This window comes from Mastomys coucha, unplaced genomic scaffold (genome assembly GCF_008632895.1).
Source record: "Mastomys coucha isolate ucsf_1 unplaced genomic scaffold, UCSF_Mcou_1 pScaffold23, whole genome shotgun sequence".
Lineage (NCBI taxonomy): Eukaryota > Metazoa > Chordata > Mammalia > Rodentia > Muridae > Mastomys > Mastomys coucha.
This window is the reverse complement of record NW_022196906.1, coordinates 17,439,485-17,461,755: the sequence shown is the minus strand read 5'-3', so window position 1 is coordinate 17,461,755 and position 22,271 is coordinate 17,439,485. Positions and strand designations below refer to the sequence as shown.

The following is a 22,271-nucleotide window of genomic DNA, read 5'->3' as shown; positions in this document are numbered from 1 at the left end:
ACACTTACTGTTCTTGAAGAGGACCTGGGTTCAATCCTCAGCACCCACACATGGCTCACAACCATCTGGAACTCCAGTTCCATGGGTTCCAGTAACATTTTCTGGCTTCCACAGGCACTGCACAGACAATGCTCATACATACCTGAAATCAAAGCACTCAAACACATACATAAAGAAACATATCTTTTTAAAAAAAGGTTTAAAAAGAATTTCATCCTTTTTTTATGTTTTGCGATTCAGCAGAATAAGGGTTTGAGATACACATGTGTGTTTCTCCGGGTTTCAGTGCTGTCTGCAGAACTGCCTCTTTTCAGCTCTGGTTTGATTAGTTTGAGGTTATCTCATTCTTTTGGTTTGTTTGGCAAAAGTTTGTCAATCATATTAATATTTTAAGGAACTAGCTCTTCATTTCACTGATTGTTTGTATGTTTTCACTTCTACTTTATTCATTTTTGTTTCAATCATAATTATTTCTTCCCATCTGTTTTTGAGTGTTCTTATTTTTCTAATGCCTTAAGGTGCATCATTAAGTTGTTTATTTGGGTTTTCTCTGATTTTCTTACTCAGATACTTTAGCTACAAACTTTCCTGGTAGACAAGGAGTGGAGTTGTTTATACACACAACAACCTTTGTACACAAAAGGAATTGCTGGCTTTTGTTTTTTCTGAAGTATGTAACCTGTTCTTGTTCACCTACTTTGTCTTCACTCTGTCCTCCAACTATTCTAATCTTCCAAGGGAAAGAAAGGTCAAAGGTACAAATGATTCTAGAACATTGTATTGGAGTTGAAGTGACTCCAATAGACCCAAGAATAAAGCAGCAAATTCAGCATCTTGAGTTCTGAAAGTGGCCCCTACACACTAGATAAATAAAACAAGAGAAGGATATAAAGGACTTAGAAATAGGAAAGGACAAAATTAAACTCTCTTTATTTATACATGATTTGTTTATATGCATGAGAGATGCTAACCCCTCCACCAGAACACTCCTATAACTGATAAACATTTCCAGTAAGATGACAGAATACAAAATTAGCACACAAAAGTCACTATTGTTCTTGTATAGCAATGACAGATATACTACAAAAGATATCATTAAAAAAAAACCCACTCACAATAGCCTCAAGAAAAAACTTGAAATAAATCTAACCAAAGAAGTGAAAGACTTGAATAATGGAAACAGCAAAAACTTTAGAAGGAAAACTAAAGAAGAAACCAGATGACATTAATACCTCCTGTGCTTATGGATTGATAATATTAATATCTTAAACATGGCTAATGTACAAAAAGTAATCTACAGATTCAATGTAATCCCTATCAAAATGATAATGTCATTTTTCACGGCAATTGAAGAAATCTTCAATTCCACACACACACAAAACACACATATGCACACATACAAACACACATACACACAGAAAGAGAGAAAGAGAGAAAGAGCACATAATCAAAATAATTCTCAACAATGAAAGAAGTACAGGAGCTATCACCACATCTGATTCTAAGTTACACTGCAGAAGTTTAGTAGTAAAAATAGTGTATTTATGGCACTGGCATGAAGACAGCCTCACTTACAGATGGACTAGAATTGAGGAGTCAAGTCCAAAGTCATGAAGCTATAGCTGTCTAATTTCTGACAAAGATGTCAAAAATACTCACAGGAGAAAAGACAGACTTTTTAAACAAATGATGATGGACAAGCTGAAAAATGACAGAGAGAAGGATGAAACTTTTTTCTCACCCTGAACAAAATTCACCCCAAATGGCTGGAGGGCCTCGGTGTAAGCCTGATACTCAAAATATTCTAGAGGAAAGAGTAGAAAGTACACTTTTTCTAGGCACGGGTAAGGACTTTCTGAATAGGACTCTACTAACACATAAATTAAGGACAACAACTGGCCAATAGAACTGAATAACAGCAAAAAGCTTCTGTACCCCACATGAGTACCATCAACAGAGTGAAGTATAGCCCACAGAGTACTATAAATATGACAGAATTAGTGCCTAGAATGGACAGGAACTCAAAAAAATAAACATCAGGAAAACAACCCAATTTAAAAACATGGTATAAAACTTCAAAAAGAACTCAAAAAAGAAAGAAAGAAAGATGCAAATAGCTAAGAAATATTTTTAAAGAATATTCAACATCCTTTTCCATCACTGAATGCAAGTTAAAATTACTTGAGAATTTCATCATCACCCTCAGAATAAATAGCATTTTTTGTTTGTTTGTTTGTTTTTGGCAGGGTTTCTCTGTATAGCCCTGGCTGTCCTGGAACTCACTCTGTAGACCAGGCTGGCCTTGAACTCAGAAATCTGCCTGCCTCTGCCTCCCAATTGCTGGGATTAAAGACGTGAGCCACCACTGCCCGTGGGGCTCAATAAATATCATTTTAAAAGGGACAAAGTTTGAATAAATGATGTGATTAAGAGGGACAATTATTCACTGTTGGTGGGAGGCTAACTGGCTCAATTTGAATGTTATTCTGCTGTAAACAGCAATAGAATTTCCAGGTGAATGGATGGATCAGGGAATCACCATGAGTGAGATAACCCAGGTTCAGACAAACACCACAGACGCACACCAGCTCCTTTGCGGATCTCTAAACATGTGTGTTTACATTGGAGTGCCTGTAGAAGTCAGAAAACCAAGAAGGAACATGGGTAGAGAGAGATTTTAAGGAGAAAGAGAGATAGTAGAACACAGGGGGAATACATAGGCAGGGAAGGAATAATGGGGCAGAGGGGATACATTGGAGTGGAGACTGTGAGGCTGGAGTAGACAAGAAGATATTGGAAGGGATAGTTAACACTCTAGACCTTTTAAAACCTCACATGGAAAACCTATTTTAGAAATGCGTGTGTGAGTGTATCTGTTTGTCTGTGTGTGTGTGTGTGTGTGTGTGTTTAGAGAATAGTTCAATATTACATTAATTTGTCACTGTTGCTAGAATATATACTATTCTATAGGTCAGTTGCTATGGAAATCAGTGTGAAAGTTACTCAAAAAGCTAGAAATAAAGCTATCATATGATCTACCTATACCACTCCTGGGTATATTCCCAAAGGATTATACATACTACTCTAGAAATTACAGAGATAGAGAACACACACATATGAGAGAGTTTAAATGGAGTTGCCCTATATGAGGGTATAATACCTAAGATGTAATAGATTACCATAGATTATTAAACAAAACCCCAGAGTCTTGTATGGGCTACTTTCCTTGAAATTGTTGGTCAGTTGGGATCCTATAGACCCCCAAAGCAGTGCAGCCTATTACCATTGCTCTTAGTTATTCTCTAAAAGTTGGTGTTAAGAACTTATTGCTGAAGACACCACATATATGAATCGTAGGACATGGAAGAATCATTCTAGCACTGATCTGGAAATGTCATCTCCATTGGCTAGTTCTCATAGTGTTGGAAGGAGCAGTGCACTCTCCTGAGGAAAAGAAGAAAAGTAACCAATGGTCTATCTCAACTAGAAGTCCCCAAAACTACAGTAATGATTAGTCTGACAAGATATGCCCTTTGTTAACAATAGTGGCATAAGTGTTGTGGAATAACTGACCACTTTGTGATTAGATTTAAGATCCGCTCCACACCATTGAACTCATGCATGACAGCATTAACTGAACAAAGAACCAAGGTTGACAAAGTTATAGGCCCTGGGGCAGAAGCAACTACTATTATTCTACAAAATGGACATGTCGTCAATCTACAAGGATTTGTCTTTACACCCAAACTTTAGTATAGGCCTCTGCTCTCATTGAAGCAGTATCTTTTCCCCAGTGATGATTAATACAGAGATTCACAACTGGTCGAAGTGCAGAGAATAAGAGATGGTGGCGTGTTCAGCCGTAAATGAGACGTCTATATCACACCACATCCTGCCGAGACCCAAGGATCTCCACAGACAAGGGAACAGAAAGATCTTAAGAGCCAAAGGTTATAAAGAACTACTGCAGAGTTTTATGGACATGACAGGGCCATTGCACACATGAGCTCACCTGCCCAAGATCAAGCCAGTCAAAATCCCACCATGGTTAAGGGAGGGACCCACAAAGCTCCACTCCTGGCTAGGGATCTATTGGCAACTGATGGATAGAGTGGCCAGTGGGAGTGTCACAGCCTTTGTTTGGCAGCCTGCACTTTATCCAGTGGCTGGCCCTACACATACTGGCAACACTGAGTGAACTTGGTGAGTTTTTAAAAAAATAAAAGAATACATAAAGTTGGAGAGAAAAATTTGTGGTGTTAGGGATATGGGAAAATTTGGATAGAAAGGAATGTGGGACCAGATTTGATCATAACACATTGTGTGTATAAAAATCCTCAAAAAAAAACCCACAAAAATAAAGTTTTTAAAAGGAAAAAATATTAAATGTAACTAAATGTTCAAGGTGCCAGACATGCTAATATGCTAATTGCCCTATAATCTGCTTATTATACATCCTATACACATCACACTATTTCTTATACTTTACAAAGATACTGTGTATCAATTAAAATTAGTGGTTTCAAAACAATATGAGAAATTTTGTCTCTCGTGTGAAGGACCAGGAGTCAAAAAATTAAGGTGCTGGCCTGCATCTCTACCTCTGAAGCCTCCAGGGAGAGAGAGAAAGAGAGAGAGAGAGAGCCCTTACCTCTTTCAGTTCCAGTTGCCCCAGATATTTCCTAAAACATCACTCATTACTCCAGCCAGTCTCTGCTTCATTGGGTCATGAGCCTATTCTCTGTGCCTGTCTCTTCTTTTCATAAAGATAGTGGTCACATTGGATTTGGGGCCACCCTAATCCAATATGACTTCTTTCAATGGAAGTCTGTTTGCAAAGACTATTTCCAAATAACACTTTCTGAGGTTCTTTTGAACCTCAGAAAAATCTGTATGAACTTTTGGGGAACCTTCAGGCCTGCATGTACTGCTATGTTCTGACTTAACAGCGTAATTCTGAAGCACACATCCTGAAGCCCTGGCTTAAATTTCAGGTGTCTTCACACCACACTGCCCTGTGTATTTGCACACTGTACAACACGGGACTTCACTTCTGCCGTCTAGGGGCAAGTTCCTTCATTAAAACAACAAAAACTGGAACACACAACACTGAGTGATCCGCAGGAACTACAACTTAGTGCCACAGAAATTCCCTGGGGCAAGTGTCAAGCGAAAGCCAGGGACCTCGGGTGCTGCAGCCCCTGGCCAGGGTGGTAGGAAAGACCTGGGCTAGAGCCAACAGCAGGCGCCACCAGACAGCATTCCAGACAAGCATGAGGGCACCAAGGCTGCAGGGCAGGAGACTTCGGGGCCGCTTCAAAGATGTGGGGGGGAACAGAGATTTAATTTGGGAAGAAAAAAAAATTTAATAGGAACCCAAATGATAAAAATTTGGGTTTAAAGACTCCTCTGGCAGAGGAGGGCTAGACGAGTGTGGAGCCTGGAAAAACCAAGTGTTGAAACGTCTTCACAAAATACGCCCATGTGCATGTGTACAGATGTGCACAGGCGTCATGCTTGCATCTTCTCTGTCACAGCGCTTTAACAGCTCTCCTCAGAAAATATACCAGTCCTGAGGATCTGCTCTCTCTTCAGCCCTTCATGGCCCCCTTCCTGGCAGCTCTCACACCAGTCCTTGGTACATGTGCTTTCGTTTTCCTCCTGACACCCACCTGCGTGCCAGTCAAGAGCAGAAAAAGGGGGAAAGAAATGAAGGTGCTGGGAAGCAGCAGCCACCAGAGAAGGTGGTCTGGGTCTACTCACCTTTGCATCGCTCACAGCAGGCGCCCCTCTGCTTGATGGCCAGCGCACAATCCCGTGACAGCACAGGGCACTTCTCCCTCTTACAAGTCACCTCTTTGTTCTAGACAAAAAGAGACAAGGGACATTCAGGATCAACTTCCTTTGGAATCCAACGCCGCAGCTGCAGTTTCCTCTTCCTATCTTGCCTTCAACTTGGCAAGAAAACTCTGAGATAGCTGATGGAATTTTTCTTCCCCTGGAACAGAACTATCCCCCAGGAATACAGGACTTTAGGAAAGTAGAGTGCTTTCAGAGATGAGGGGAGCAGAAAAGCTCCGTCTTTAGCTGCCAACCTTGCACAGATAACCCCATGCTGAGGAAGAAACTTTCTCCAGTTCCCTCCTAAGGTTTTCTTTCAGTACACACTCCAGAAATGATAATATTTGTGTAAATCATATTTTGCCCATTGGCTACCTGGGCCAAGATTGCATCGTGAGAACAAAAATATTTTCTCACGGCTGTCCAGCAAGCCTTAATAGTAGAGTGCATTAAAATGCACCGATCTAAAGTTCCAACTCAAATAACGACAAAGTTGAGCATTGAATAGGTTCAGTAAGAGAAAAAATAATATTCCACATGCCAAGCATAGACACAGTCGTCAGTGTTTTATAGCTGTGGGACAGCTGCATTACATTAGCACTTATGCTAATGAAAGTGTGGTAAGCATTTGCATCTTTGGTTTATCCCAAAAGGTTAGCTGCTAAAATGTCTTAGATGAGATCTGAACACGAGGGCATGCCTGGCTCCATAGAGAGCGAGGAGGTGATCTCCTGATCACACAACCTGACCAATGTAATAAAGGCTCGTGAAAGGCCCTGTGCACTGGCTTCCATTGAGATTTAAATCCCAAGAGATCAATTTTACAGATAAGGGCGGAAAAAGGACAACTCGGTGAGAGTAGCTGGCCTTGCCTCCAGGTCTGAGGCGACATCTGTGGCCCCTAGGAGAATCTCTCTAAAGTCCCAGATGTACACCACCCATGCCCTAGGTCTGAGCTGAGGCTGTGGCTACTTATAGCCTGTACTTCCCTGCATGTGGCAAGTTGGGGAACCATAATGCCAGCTCTGCTCAGCTTGGGACAAGCCTACAGCTCTCCTCAGAAGAGAATGGGACAATGCACTGAAGTGGCCTTAGGAAGAGTCTCGTGTTCTCCTTGCCCTTGAAGAATACAGCTCAAGGGTGGAAGGAAGGTCTCACCACCTTTGGTCTAGGACCTCGGAGATGTGGCTGTGGGTGTGTGAGGAACGAAGGAAGGGTGGGAGGGGTGCAAATGTGTGCACATTAATGTCCAACCCACACTCACCTACCAAATCCAGACCCCAGGCAGTTGTAAGAGAAAATGCACCCCTTTTGTGTTGCTCCCAAATTTCTTGTATGCTCTACCTATTACAAGACACCCCCAGCATCTAATTCTGAAATCAGCCCAGATTGTCATCTTCCTTCAGATGATTGGGCCTTCCAAGGAGTCACAGAGCCCTACTCTGTGCCAATCACTGTCACAGCCCTACTGTGTGTGAGAGGGGACAGAGAGGACAGGGTCTGCCTTTCAACAGTTCTACTTCTACAGAACCCTTGCTGCTTCCCTGCCCTGTTGCTGCTTTGCTAGGTCGCCTGAGGCCTTCCCTGGGCTGAGTTAATATCCCCAGGGTTGTCCCAAGTCTGATGGATGTACGATGAAAGAGCAGCTACCATGGACACCTGGACTTCATCCTGCAGGGCTGCTGTTGCTGCTCTGTGGCTTTGCTGTTGTTTTGTTTGATTTGATTTGATTGGTATTTATTTGTATTTATTGATTGACAGTGAAGGATGAGAGGGTATGGTTGACATGGGCAATGAATTGTCCATTCTCTCTTTCCCTCCCTGTTTCCATCCCTCTCTCTTTCCCTCTCACATTTCTTTTTTCTCCCGATTTTCCCATTGTCTGCCCTAGGGTATTTAGACCCACAGAGCTAACCTCACTCATTCATTCAGATCCTGTGATACTGTAGTCTCCCTTCTTATCTGTTCATTAGAACAGTCCTATCAGTGTTCTTAATGAAAGCTGGCTCTGCCTCCCACCCACTGCAGCTCTGATCTGAATAATAGAAGAAGGCTAAGTCGACAAAGCTCAGCTCTAAGAGTATCCTTGTCCCCAGTGAAGATGAGGCAGATGACAGAGCTATCTAGGGCCTATGGAGACAGCAGACCAGGTGGCCTGGCTCCAAGCCCTCCAATTTTCCAGCTTCACACTTCTCTTCCCAATAATGATGGTTTCAAAAGTAACTGTACCACAGCTCACATTTTTGTTTGTACAGCCTTTCAAATTCCAAACATAGTTAGAATCACCATATAAATTAAAGTGATACATTTTTAAAATTTTAGGTCTGATTGACCATATTACTACTGAAGTAACAAGAGTGTCTAACAGGTTCGCATGCACACATATGTATGTGTCCACTGCTTGAAATTACTAGCTGTGACTTCACACGAAACGTGTGGATTCTGTAACTCCTCTTTATCATAGACTCCCTCACCCCAGGAAGACCGTGACTGATATGAACATCATAAACAGAGATTCTGTCTCATGTGTATTTAAAAAGGCAGCAAACTTGATCACAGCATGGAGAAGGGCCCCTCTAAAACAGTGTCCTCTCTAAAAAGAGGAGCCCTCAGAGTTCAAACTTTCAGGACAGCCAGAATGATGGGAAGAAGCCAAGTGAGATCTGGTGAGTAGGAAGGCGCATGTGCTCCTCAGAAATTCTAGCTAAATTAGAAACCTGGGACAGAGTCAAAGCCCACAACAGGATCCCAAGATTCACAACAAAGAGCTTGTAGCTCCTGTCCACAATGCACGGCATTCCAGGCAAATGGTTTGTACAGTCACATCTGGGGTTTTAAATATATGTGGACAGACAGACAGACAGGCATGCATACCTCAGCTTTAGGCATATATTTAGGGGATAAAATCTCCTTTCTGTTTACCCTTAGGATTTTTTATATCCTATCGGGGTCATTTTGGAGCTGCCAGATCCCATCATTTTTGGAGTCTGTTTGGAGTCTGGTTGGTGTGGATGTGAGGATGGACTTAGAATCCCAGGCCCTCGAGGAAAGAAATAATAGAGCTGCAAGAACACTATGGAGACACTGCTTCCTCATCCCCTTAATTGATCCTAACAGCTACATGGGAAATTCAGACACAGGTAATTAACACCACTCGCCTGGCTTCCTGGGCTTGGACAAGTCACAAAAACCCATATCCTGGAGTCAGTGGCTCTGGCAAGGAGCGCTATACACAAAGCCCTGTGTTCAGGAGCCTGTCATCCCCCACAGCACTACAGACCACAGCTGAGGCTAGGTGTGCGGCTCATTTGGTTCAGGTTTTAATGCAGCAAACACTCTCTGATAGTGAGTCACACATACTGTGCACTTCCTCGGATGATATCTAGACTCTGAGCTAAGGAAAAATCACACAAAACTTCATCTTAGCCTGATTCTACAGATAAAGAAGTAAGGCTGGGACATGTCCCCAGGATCAACAAACACAAATGAGAGAGGTCTGGAACACTAATTGATCTCTGCCATGGAAATGCTACACCTCAGGATACAGAGTGAAAGAAAACAGTATTCCTGTTTGGGTCCTCCTAATATGTTTCCATGTGTGAAATGAGCCCCTGTCTCCAACAGAATCACTCCAAGGACCAGCCCCAGAGTAATGGGACTGCTACAGACACCATCTGCTTTGTGGAGATAATAAGTATGACTCCAATCAGATATCAACAGGGCCAGGCCTATCATACCTATGAAAGACAGGCCCTTAGTTTTCCACAAATTCCAGGTGGGTTTGGAGAATTATACATTCTAAGCAAAAAGAAACAATGGCCAAAAGGTCATACTCACACAAAGAAAAGGTCAAAACATAATAACCTAACCAACATATGTTAGCATCACTTCATGGCTCTTTGCTTTCTCAGCCACCATGTCTCTGTGCTTACCATCTCTAGGGTCAGCCAGCTGGGGAGTTAGGTCTGTACCAGTGTCTCCTTCCAGAAATATGGACCACAGACACTTTAATATCAACAAGTGCATCAAAAAAAAAAAAAGTCATAGCCTTGCAATGCACCCTCAACAACTTGTTAACATGCAAAAAGTAAAGGGGGCGGTATAGAGAGTTAAAAAAAATTACATGTCTGGCAAGAAAACTCCATAAGAACGCCAGCCAAACCACAGCTCCAGCAGAAGCCAAGTATGGACAGGATGACAGCAGCCAGCTTGCTGAGTCTGACACTTGCCACCAGATGGCAGCACAGAGCTCCCCGGCCTTAGGAGTTGCAGCCTTGAGCCTGCCTCCTGCCTACAGAACCATCTCCTGTCCGGAGAGAGTGGGATCATGAGTACAGAAGACAGCAAAGCACCAACATGAAATGTTTTTGGTTGCTTCACACATGGATAAGAGAAGTTCAGTGGAGATGTTATTGAATATTTCCACAAATGTATTGAAGATAATTTTTTTCCAAAACACTTTTCAAGAACCAATCCCATGATAGACTATAGAAACTATTAGCCCATGTTTTATCTATGTTAAAAAAAAAAATAGCAATAAACTGAAGATAGGAACTCAACAGCCAATACAGGGACAGAGGTGGGGGCAAGACTATTGCTAGCAGACACTATGATTAAGCCACGAAACAGTATCACAAGTGTCCTATGATGTGGCTGATGTGCCACTTCCTTCGGCCATACTAGAGATATCATGCAAGAACCCTCCGTTTCCTTCTGCTCTGGCCCCTGTGAAAGCAAGATCTTCCCCAACGACACAGGGCTGGCCCTCCACAAAGATGCTAATTCAAACAGACAGATCCTTTTTCAGAAGACTAGGAAGGCTGTGGAGTTGTGGTCCCCAACCCGCCACCACCACCAAATGATATCAGTAGAGCACATGGACCAAGGAGTAATGTTGGAGAGGATTGAACAGGCCAGAGTGGCTCTCTCCTAAGTTAGGAGTCCTACCTTCAGTCCATCTCTCCTTCCTACATGTATGCTCACGTCCTTCTAACATTTCATCATGATAATCTAACTTGGGGAAGGGATCTATAGAAAAGCCTTCAAAAATCACCCATCCAAATGCAAACATCCAGGGGAGTAGATACATATCCATCCCCAATGGCCCCCCAGACCCTCTATTATCAGCTGCTAGAGGGAAGCACTTGTCCGTAATCCTGGCAACTTTGAGAGATGAAACGGTTCTCATGTGGCTCAGTTCTCTCCATTCTGTGGAACAGGGATGGATTCAAGCTTTAAGCATCTTATCTGCAGAAAGAGTATTGGAAAGAATTCCCTGTGGACTAGAAGCCATGGAAATGGGTGAGGATCATGGGACACTCTGACCCTGCAGCAGATTCCTAGTGGCCTTATCTAAAGCACACATGGTGGTGTTTCACATATGTAGTCTCAAAACTACTCAGACAGGAATTTGTTCGTAGGAATATGGATGGTTTTTGCCAGGTTTTCTGAGGAAGAGAGACCAGGAAAAACCAATCCAACATCAACGAGTATATTCTCATTAGAATTTCTAGTCTCCCCATGCATGAAGTTAAATGGCTCAAATTCTCCTTGAAGTACCCCATTCTAACTCAACTCAAGCCCCCAAAGAGCCAAAGGGGATGTTATGGTACTTTTAAACATAAGTCCCAGTTTCTCGGAGGCAATATTATACTACTTCTCATAAACAGAAGAATAATACTTGGTGTTTACATAGCACGTTTCTTCTGAAGAACTCTGCAGACATTATTTCATTAATCCTCATAGGTTTCTTAAGTTTTTCAGAGGAAGAAACAGTCCATAGTGAAGTAAAGTGTCTCAGACCCCTCAAAGAACTGGCACGCAGTTAAGTTGGGAACTCGGTATGATTCCCAGGCCTGGATTAAGGTCCAGGCAAGAAGGTTAGTTGCTAAGACACAACATTAAAATTTATAGGTATGTCGTATTAGAAGTAGGTTAGCTCCAACACAACCTTGAGATTTTAGAAATAGATTAACGTGGAGTTGAGCTACTCTGGGAATTTTCCAGGAAAATTAACCACCTGGGTCATAGGGTAATATCCTTAGGCTGTGCTGCTGAAGACAGCCATGGAAGGGTTTGGCCAGGACTTAGAAAGAGACCTCCTAGCACATGTCAAGCCTTAGAGCTTCTGCAGTGCAGAGGCATAGGCAAACAACGTTGAAGAAAGGAAGGCTTATGTGGTGCCTGAAGACATAAAGGAAGTTGGCATTTTGAACTGTTGGAAGTAATGATTCCCTCTGTGGTCAGGAGAGTCTTTGAAAGGGGAAAATCATAATGACTTCTAAGGGTGTGCCGAGATAGACCACTAGTTGTCAATGGTAATACTAAATTTGTTTCATAATTTATTATTTTAATTACATTTTCCCTTGCTTGTTCTTCATTCTTGATAACACAATTGATTTCCCCATAACTCTTATACAGAAAGAGCCAGAAAAAAAAAAAAAAGTAAAAGGTAGACTATCTGCCACAAAGCCTAAAGGCACACAAATATAAGACATTGGGCATGTGCCAGTTCAATGGAACTTGAAAGGAAAAGAGACTAGCAAAACTGCAGGGGCCACACAGCCCCCCGCCCACACTATTTTCTGAGTTCAGCTCAGCTCAGGAGCAGGGACGTTCTGGGAACCACATTGCTCTTCTGAGGACCTTTCACTCTACCTTCCTCACTTTACTCTGCCTCCCACCCACTGCAGCTCTGATCTGAATAATAGAAGAAGGCTAAGTTGACAAAGCACAGCTGTAAGAGTGTCCTTGTCCCCAGTGAAGATGAGGCAGATGACAGAGCTATCTAGGGCCTATGGAGACAGCAGACCAGGTGGCCTGGCTCCAAGCCCTCCAATTTTCCAGCTTCACTCTTCTCTTCCCAATGATGATGGTTTCAAAAGTAACTGTACCACAGCTCACATTTTTGTTTGTACAGCCTTTCAAATTCCAAACATAGTTAGAATCACCATATAAATTAAAGTGATACATTTTTAAAATTTTAGGTCTGATTGACCATATTCCTACTGAAGGTAACAAGAGTGTCTAACAGGTTCGCATGTACGCATATGTATGTGTCCACTGCTTGAAATTACTAGCTATGGACTTCTCTTGAAACGTGTGGATTCTGCAACTCCTCTTTATCACAAATATAAGACGTTGGGTCATGTGCCAGTTCAATGGAACGTGAAAGGAAAAGAGACTAGGAAAACCATTCGTAATGTGAGGAAGGTAGGGTGAAAGGTCCTCAGAAGAATGACGTGGTTCCCAGAATTTCCCTGCTCCTGAGCTGAGCTGAACTCAGAAAATGGGGGGGGGGAGGGGCTGTGGCCCCTGCAGTTTTGGCCTCCAGCTTGTTTTCAGGAAATAGTATTTCCAAGTTTTACTCCAACCTTAACCTTCACCACTTCTGCAAATTCCTTCAGTGGCCAAGGCCACAAACTGTCCCAGCCTGTCCCTAGTCAAATGGTGAGTGGCCAGGGTTTCGAGGAAAAGATGCTGGTCTCATGACAGGACTCCACATTTGTAGAAAACCTAGAGTTCTGACTGGACTGAACATCTATAGCGGTGTTTGGACCCTTCACTCATACAACGAGCCTTGGGGAGCATTGGTGCTTCTTCTGTTTGTGAGGAAGAAAACTAGGGACAGAGAAGTCCACCAAGTTTGCACCGAGCTAGTCTGGCCAGAGACTCACACCCAGGGCTCTCATTCCCAGAGAGCCAGGGCAGAGACTCACACCCAGGCTCTCTGCTAGGGAAGTGTGACTTCGTCACGACAGTTCATAGCTTGGTCTAAAGGTTCAAAAGGAGCCATCTTTCTCAGCAGCTAAGGATTTAAATATTTGCCTTCATCAGGCATTCCCAACTTTCAGACCATTATAAACCTTGATGTTTTATGGTTTCATTTTGAACACATAAGTTTGAAAAATAAAAAAGACTGCATTTTAGGAAAGACAGATTATATCTCTGACTTAAAAAAAAAAAATGAGCCCCAGCTTCTAAGTAACCAGTCGAGATCATTTGCAAGATGGATCAGAAGCAGGACTTTCAAGTCCTTTCATTTCTTCCTCAACGTGTATGTATGGGCGTACTTTCCCATGAGCCTTGCAGCATCCCAGAGCCATAATTCTAGAGACTTTGTGTTAAAATGTCTTGTAAGAACATCATGCAGTCCATTGTACTACATCTGGGAGTGTTGTTCTTTCTTCCCTGTCTAGGCTCAGTGAGTTTACCCTAGAGACCTGGGCCCTGGCAAAAGCGGCCTCCTCCGGCCCAGCTCACAGTACAAACTCGGGACAAAGCTGCCCTTGAAACCCGACCATTTAAAAGACTTTATGAAGCCCACTGGGGCCAACGATTATTTTGCAACAAGTCATATCCCATGAAGAAATTCACTTCTCTGCAACACAAAACAGAAGGAGATTAAAGAAAAAGGCAGGGGGGTTAAAGAAAGGAGTAAGGGCCCTGCTGTTCTGTCTGGCCAGAATCGTGTCTTTTACTACCCGCATCCTTTACAAAGACAGTGTGCTGATGATATATGGCCCTCATACATCATGGAGTGACAGTGTTCTCCCGATACTCTACCTTGAAAATATGACACGTGCCAGGAGAAGCAACAGGGGATTAATATGGAGGCTCCTTTTACATTCAAGTTCCCTAACATTTCAATTTTTTTAAACAGGCTCTAGTTTGTTGGAGGAGTTATTGGAGGTCCTAGTCTGGTTTAAGGGTTCAGGTCTGGCACTTAGTTTTTCCTATTCAAGGGACTCTGAGAACAAAGGAACATGGGCTGTTACAATGTCCCGGCTGCTCCAGTACAGCTGTGATTTAAAACAGGGCAGTGTCAAACAGCTCCTCATTCTGTTTAATCATATTTTGAAATAGAACCAAAACATTAGAGATGGCAGAACACAAAAGAAATAACCACCAAATAAAAATAGTAGCCCAAAGAAAGTAACAGCCTGGTTTTTATTATACCGTACATCGTATAAGCAAAGGTCTTCCGGCAGCCCCACATTCACGGAACCGAAACAGACTGGCTAGAGAGCAGCCAGAGATTGTGACCATGGGCCTTGTCACAGACACTGCTCTGCCACCACACTCAAAGCAGACGGTAAAACCGAAAGGTACACTGTGCCCTCTTCTTCCAGTGGACATGAACCAGGCATGTGAAGAAAATGGAAATATAGCATCCTTCATTTGTTTTGGCCAAATGTTCAAATCTCTCCATGCGAGAGGGACTCTGGCTCTCTCGGAATATAGAAGAAATTGGGATATAGAAGAAAGTGGTCAATGCACAGAAAACTTCCAAAAGATTCCTAAAGTGAAAGGAACTGCAAATTAGGGGTAAGTGAGGGGAGTGGGCCCTGCAAAGGAAAGTGGCTTCACGCACAAGTGGCCCTGGAACCACTCCTAACACCTTTGATTATTTTACACTGCTGGGCACCCTTCAGCACATGGCGAATAATGAATTGACTTCTTCCCCTACCCCAAAAGAAAACAGGAGAAAAACAGGCTATGAAATCCTAGGCATAGCCCTACGCCTTCCTCAAAATCTCTCACTGTGTTGGGCGATTCAGCTTCAGCTCTCAGTGGGATCTAGAATTCAGAGCATTGTTCTGCCTTTCTAAACTCTGGTAGAAATGAACAGTCTGATGTAAGGGACTAATGGGGGGTATACATCAAGTGTGGAATGAGGGCAAGGACTTTGGGGGCAGAAAGATTGCAAGAGCCGGAGGATCAGGGAGTGAGGGTGTACCTCCTAGCAATGTTGGCAGCCAGATCCATAAAGACACACCAAAATGGCTGCTTAAACATGAGTTGAACAAGGAGAATAACATAGACATGCTAAAGTGGATAGAGGAAAGCCAATGAAGCCTCTACCCTACACAGAGAACTATAAGCACCTAAAATAATGTTCAGAGCAGGAGAAATAAATAGTCTTCCCCAGGGAGGAGGTTATACAATACCAAATGACCAGTCCTGGAAGTATATAAACAAGTAATATGATACATACTGGGCAGGTTGTATTTTGTATTTATGTGTTTATGTAATATATGTACATAACATATGTAATGTAGATTCATAGCAGCAATTAGTGAAAAAGGAGGCCATGAATTTGGAAGAGAGCTGAGAGGGTATATGGAAAGCTTTGAAAGGAAGAAATAACATAATTATATTATAACATCAAAATAATTAAGTAATAATCAAAAAACAATTCCATAGTAAAGCTGAGAATGTAACAGTGAGAAAGACAGTGGCTCCTGCATTGTAAGGATCTCTTCCTTGATTTATACAATATAAGAAGCTTGGAACTCTGGTATAGAAAGACAATGAATTCAATGGAACAATATGTTGTTCTTAAAGAAGAAAATATGTGTTTAAAACACAGAAACCAAACTTCTTAGATATGATTAGCAAAGCCATCCCTGGAGGATGGGTCCCTACATCAGCACACATTTGCTTCCCAGATCTACAGGTCATAGTGAGCCTAAGTCCTCAAGCGTTCCCATCCCTGCGGCTCAGTAACCAGCAGCAGAGCAAAAGGAAAGCAAGCATTTTTGAGGATTGCCCAGGGAAAGCCTGGGTGTTGTAGGAGTTACAAAAACACCTGATCTTGACAGGCAAGCAGTGCTGACATCCAGGGGAAATGGTGGGGCGGAGGAGCTGCTACAGCCCATCTGTCATTTTGACAAAGTAACTTTCTGGTCACCAGTGAGACCCTTTTAAAGACATCTGCACAATTGACCCCTACCACCAGCAATCACTGAGCCTTTCAAAGGTCCCTGTGGGACAGAAGGCCCAGTTGGCTGTGGCCTGGACTCTCGAGGCCTGCCTCTATGTCATGGTTAAGGCATTGTGGTGCTTCAGATGCTAAAAAGATCCCTGGCCCCATGCTGCCCGAGGTGGCACTAGCTCAGGTGGTATGTGGTCAGCCTGAATAACGTTACTCTGAAAAGCAAGAGGCTTGAGTGGCTAAGAGTCCAGAAAACCCCTGCCTCAGACAGCCTCCCCATATGCTGGCCATTCTCAGCTGGAGTTGCTTTGACTCATCCACTGGGGCCATTACCCCAGCGTTCTCTTCACTAAAGTTTTCCCAAGGGCACATGCAGATGTCAGGAAGAACTGGAGAAACCACAGACGTACTTCATGGGCTTACAATGTAACTTTAATCTACTAGTTTCCATCTCCAAGCTCTATAAACCATCAATGAGAGCCAAATTAACACATAATCTATTTCAGAGATTAAAGGTGTTATGAAGAAAAGGAAATGGCTGTAAAGCATTCTTAAATGTGATCTTATGACTAAGGGATTCTTATATACCTCATTTAAAAAAAAATCAACCCTGGTTACTATTTCCAACTGTTTGCTTTACCAAAGCATTCCTGTTAAAGCAGTGTCTGAGCATGGACATATCTAGAGACAAGAGCGTCAACAGAAAAACAAACGGCCTTTTAAAATACGATGTTTGGACTATAAGCATATTTTCCTGTGGATTAAACACTCCTACTTCATAATTCAGTCTATCTGACCAAAGAGGGGGGAAAAAACATGAATCTGTTTAACAAATATTTTTGAGGCCCTGCTGTGAGCCAGGCATTTTGCCAGGTTTGGCTGGGAACAGAAAATATGAATCAGATACATCTTCTGCCCTAGAAGAGCTTACAGTCCAAGAGAGACAGGGGTGGAGCATGAACATGGCAACCATATCACCCGTGTTGCCACAGAAGTGGTCAGCAGCTCTGCCCACGCATCACGGAGGGAAGAGACCTGGCAACCGAATTCTACCACAAAAACCTCTCAAGTCACCCAGGCATCCTGGTCCTTTAACCACTTGGAGAGCCATTGAGTGAGCTTTGAAAATGCTCTGTTATCCAATCACCTCACTGATATAGTTGTGACCTACACATGTCAGCCCTTTGGGACTTCACAGCCCACAAATGAACCTTCTTCCAGGTCAGCACTAAAGCCCACCAGAACAAAGGCGCAACGTGGCTCAGAATTCTGTGTGCTGGAACAATTTGCTTTACAGATACATAGAGAAGGGGGACCTCATTCTAAGCAATTGTTTTCTCATTGAAATTTCAATACTTAACATAATTTAATAGTTCATCTATAACATATTTTAAGTAAAATAGAAAATAGGTCCCACTATTCTTCAAACAAAGTAGGTTTTAATTAATGTTTCAAAATCAATAACTATCAGGCTACCAAGTCTGATATGAGCAAGTACTTTTGAAATAGGTTTGTATAGGGTGTTCATTTGTTTACAATGGAATTTTGCCTTGATAAGTGCTCTAAGTGGAAAATGCATTTACTACATCCACGATATTTTTACATGTAGTACAATGTGAGTGCTAGCTGTTTCTGCTCTGTTATCTTGAAGCTGAATGGAAGCTGTAGACGGTTCCCATTGTCCTGAAGAACAATCTATCATGTATCAATAGCCCAGGAAAACATCCAAATTCGAGATAATGCAATATGGTTTCTACTGAATATATACTACTTTTGTAAAGCAAAAAAAAAAAAATTATAAATTAAAAACCTTTTAAGTGAACCATCTTAAATTGGAATCATCTGGAATGTTGTTGCTGCTGCTACTGTTGTTCTTGAGGTTGTTATATAGCATATTGTGATTACAGGATCATTTGTTAGAAATAACATCTCACCTTTCAGTGCATTTGTATACTTGTCAGCATCATGCATGATCACAGGTGATGTGATCTGTGTTTATAGTAAACAGGTAAACTTCTAATCTATTTAGGAAAGATAATTAATTAGATTAAATTATGGAATCACAAACATTAAATATAAATGACACAAACCCATTAATCAAATTGATATGGACAAGTTGAGCTTATCATAGCACTAGGCACCGTGGGTATGTCACAAACATGAGAGACACTGTTTCCTCATAGAGCCGATATTCTAGTGGGGAAGACTTAAGGGAACAAGTATTTGCATGATATATCAGGTAGTGCTGAGGGCTTTGAAAAAATAAATCAGGACACAAGGAAAGAATGATACTGGGTGTCACTATGTGTAAAATTGATTTTAAAATGACCCTCTAATATAGGAATATTTGTTCAGAAACTTTAGCAAAAAAAAAATGAGATTGAGTAAGTATTCAGAACACATGCCTTCCAGACACAAAAGAGTACAGATGCAAAAGTGCCTTGGAGAGGGTATCATGCAGACTAATTGGGAACCAAGGAGGCAGCTGGGCTAGTAAAGAAAGAGGATTCTTTGATGGGTGGGGAGAGAAGTGAGCTAAAAGATGGCATCCTCAGCCAGATTACATAAGACTGTAGACTGATAGTCCAGTGGATTTTGTTCATTATACATATACATCATATACATATGCATATACATATAAACATACATATGCTGTCTGTAAGGGAACAGATTTGACTGTAGGGATATTCTGAATGGCCAGAAGAACTAAGAATACCAAGAAAAGGGCTTAGAATTAATGTCCCCAAACAAGTGCACTCAGAGTCTCTAATGCTTCCTGACTAAAGGCCAAGTGAGCATTGAGAGTCCCACAGGCTGTGAGGGCACACGAGGCGTGTAGGAAGAACGGGAAGTGTTGAGAGAGAAAAATTTCTCAGCATAAATTTCTTCTCAGCTTTACAAAGCCCTCAAGCCAAAACTTGCAGAGACCATAGTCAAACCCTGCTTTCAATTTCGGATCCGAAGATATATGGCTCAAAGCTAGGATGGTGATACTCATCTGCAACAGGGCCAGTAGGATCCCGGGCTCCAAGGAAAAGCCTGCACTCTCAGTCAGCCCTAGCCAGGAAGCAGGGAAGCCAAGACCCCACAAGCAACTTGGGACTCATTCTAGAAGCCAGTGAGAGGCAGGGCCCTGAGGAGAAGCTGAACTAGGCAGATGTTGCAACTTTGCGATCAGTTCTCCTCTATCCTTTCAACAGAAACTTCCCCTCCCACATACTGGAAGGCTATTAAATCTTCTCCAGGCCATTCTTTTTGCTCAATTATATCAGCATACTATCATTAGTGAAAAATGTTTACTGAGACCCCACCTGGCCACTTGACTGTGTTCTGAGCAAGCCCATTAGATCCACCTAGCCATTCCTCTTGACCCCTCCATAGTTGTTATAAGTGGTCTCTGCTCTGGCCCTTCCCCAGATCATCCATGGCCAAGGTCAGTGAGTGCCACACAGCACACTCTGTCCACACCGGTGTCCCACCACCATGTTGTGAACAGGAAGAACAACCACAATCTCCAATGCCTGGGTGTACATTTTGGCCTGCTGGCAGCAATTAAGAATTAAAGACGGACATGTGAAAAAACAAGACATAAAAATTAGGGGTGTGATGGCATTATACAAATACTGGGCTAGTAACAGAGAAATAAAACAATACGCTGAAAAATAATTAGAATGGGCAAAATAAAGGTGGAACTCCGAAGCAATAGAATGTCAGTGTAATTTAAACAGTTTTTAAATTACCATTAAATTTATTGATAAATAAAGTTTTAATCAATGTGATCAAAAATTTTAGTGATAGTGACTTGAATCAGAATTGGTCAGCTTGATTTCACACTCAACCTGAGCAGAGAAAGGAAAGTGTGGGCAGGAGGAGGCAGAAAACCGATTGAGGGGGGAAGGGTTAGAGAAGGGGGGCAGGGAGAAGAAGGGAGAACAGAAAAAGAGAGAGGGAGATGGAGAGGTTGAGAGAGAGAGAGAGAGAGAGAGAGAGAGAGAGAAGAACAAAATTGGCTAGAAGGATCTACTGTAATCAGAGAAGGTTTCTGCTGCATCCAGAAAGAATTGGAAGCGAGGATCTCAGGGGTTAGGATGGAGGTGGTCTCTAAGCCCTGACTCACCTGGCCCTCCACTCCTTGTGATTTTGTCTCTCAATCCTCCAGGTGTGGCTGGATTCCACCAGGCTGTCACAAAAGCCTGGATGTTTGGTCAAGTTGCTACATCTAGCTGCCTCATGCTGAAGAAGCAACAAACAGACATCACACCAGCTTCATCGTGCAGCTGCTGACCGTCACGGAAAGACCACAGGAAACAGAGCATCCCCGTGGGAACCCAGCACATGAAAAGGCTGGCCTCCGCCCAGGGGGCCAGTCTGTCCCACCCAAAGGCGCCAGTCAGGGTTCTACCTAACTGACCCACAAGACTGCTAAACATATACTCCCTAAGGAATCAATTTGGTGGCCCCTCTTTCTGAGCCTTGGGGCATCTTCTCAGCCCTTGTGGTTAGAAAGCATTCTCTGAAGATCTCACAGTGGAGTCTGCCCAGGATTAGAGCAGGATTCTCTTACTGGAACTGCAGTCCCAGCTTTCAAGAGGTTGCAGTGTGATTTGCTTTTGTGTGCCCTGTAATCTCAACTATGAAAATTTCTAGAGAAACCCTGTCCTAGCTTGAGAAAAATTCAGTTCTGAATGTCCTCAGATTGTAAACACCGTGTTGAGTCTAAAAGTTTCAAGTTTGCAATCCATTATTCTGCAGGCTTTGGGGACTCATGAGAAATAGACACTGAGCTTCCTTGCCAAGGACGAGCGTATGATCCAGGAAAAGAGACAGCTAACTATGTAACTATGTCACTCAAAACTTCAGAGGAAGCCTGAGTGAGAGCCATGATAAAGGTTTCCTACATAGAGGCTTTGAAGAAGAAATGATTAATTTCAAATGGAAAACTGGAGATTTAATAGAGACAAACGAACTCTTCAATAACAATGATTAATGTACAAGATAAATATGGGAAAGCCCCACAGCAGTGATGGTCTATTATGGAGCTGTGTAGCAATAATGCAGTCTCACCTGTACCTGGACATGACTTAAATATGAACGTAAAAGCTTATATTTATGTTTACATCTCTTTCTTTTTATTAAGCTTCCATTATTAAGCTCCTATATTAAAGAACACCAGAAGTCATTATTAGAATGTCATATCCTCTGAGATCTTGAGTAAGGGATGGAAAGTGTTTTTAAGCATCTCCTCGATGGTACTTATGCACGTTAGAATGAGAGCGGACCCCACTGCTAGGGTGTGGTAGGTGAATTCAGAACCAAAGGCAAGGTTCTTGCTGTGGATTTGTTAATGACCTACAACTGTAAAGGAAGACAGGGAGTCAAAATTGAATTGTGTAATGAAGGAAAAGACAGGGGCTACTGGTAGCCAGAACACAGCCAATTGCCTCTGGTGCTCAAAATGCGTTTCTCAGGACCCCAAAATACACAGACAATTACTGGTCCCATTACACATTCACAAGATTTACACACTTGAATAATAGTTTGCAAACTAAAATATTACATTAACTATCCCCATGCATACATACATAAGTGCATAGCATCCCATCAGACAAGGAGGCATAGTTTGCCCTGGATAATTAAAAATGATAGCCAGACTTAGTATCTCTGGCTTGTACATGTTAATCAACTTTCAAAGAACTCAAAAGCAGTAAAAGGT

General features: G+C 42.4%; 1 protein-coding gene across 1 annotated transcript in view; it reads right to left on the bottom strand.

Annotated features, from left to right (window-relative positions):
* The window catches only part of Bmper (BMP binding endothelial regulator), a 262,787-nt gene that overhangs the window by 225,429 nt on the left and 15,087 nt on the right, over positions 1-22,271 (bottom strand). Inside the window, exon 3 of the mRNA XM_031343960.1 lies at positions 5,764-5,863. Within this exon, the coding sequence (XP_031199820.1) occupies positions 5,764-5,863 (100 nt within the window). The remainder of the gene's footprint in view (positions 1-5,763; positions 5,864-22,271) is intronic.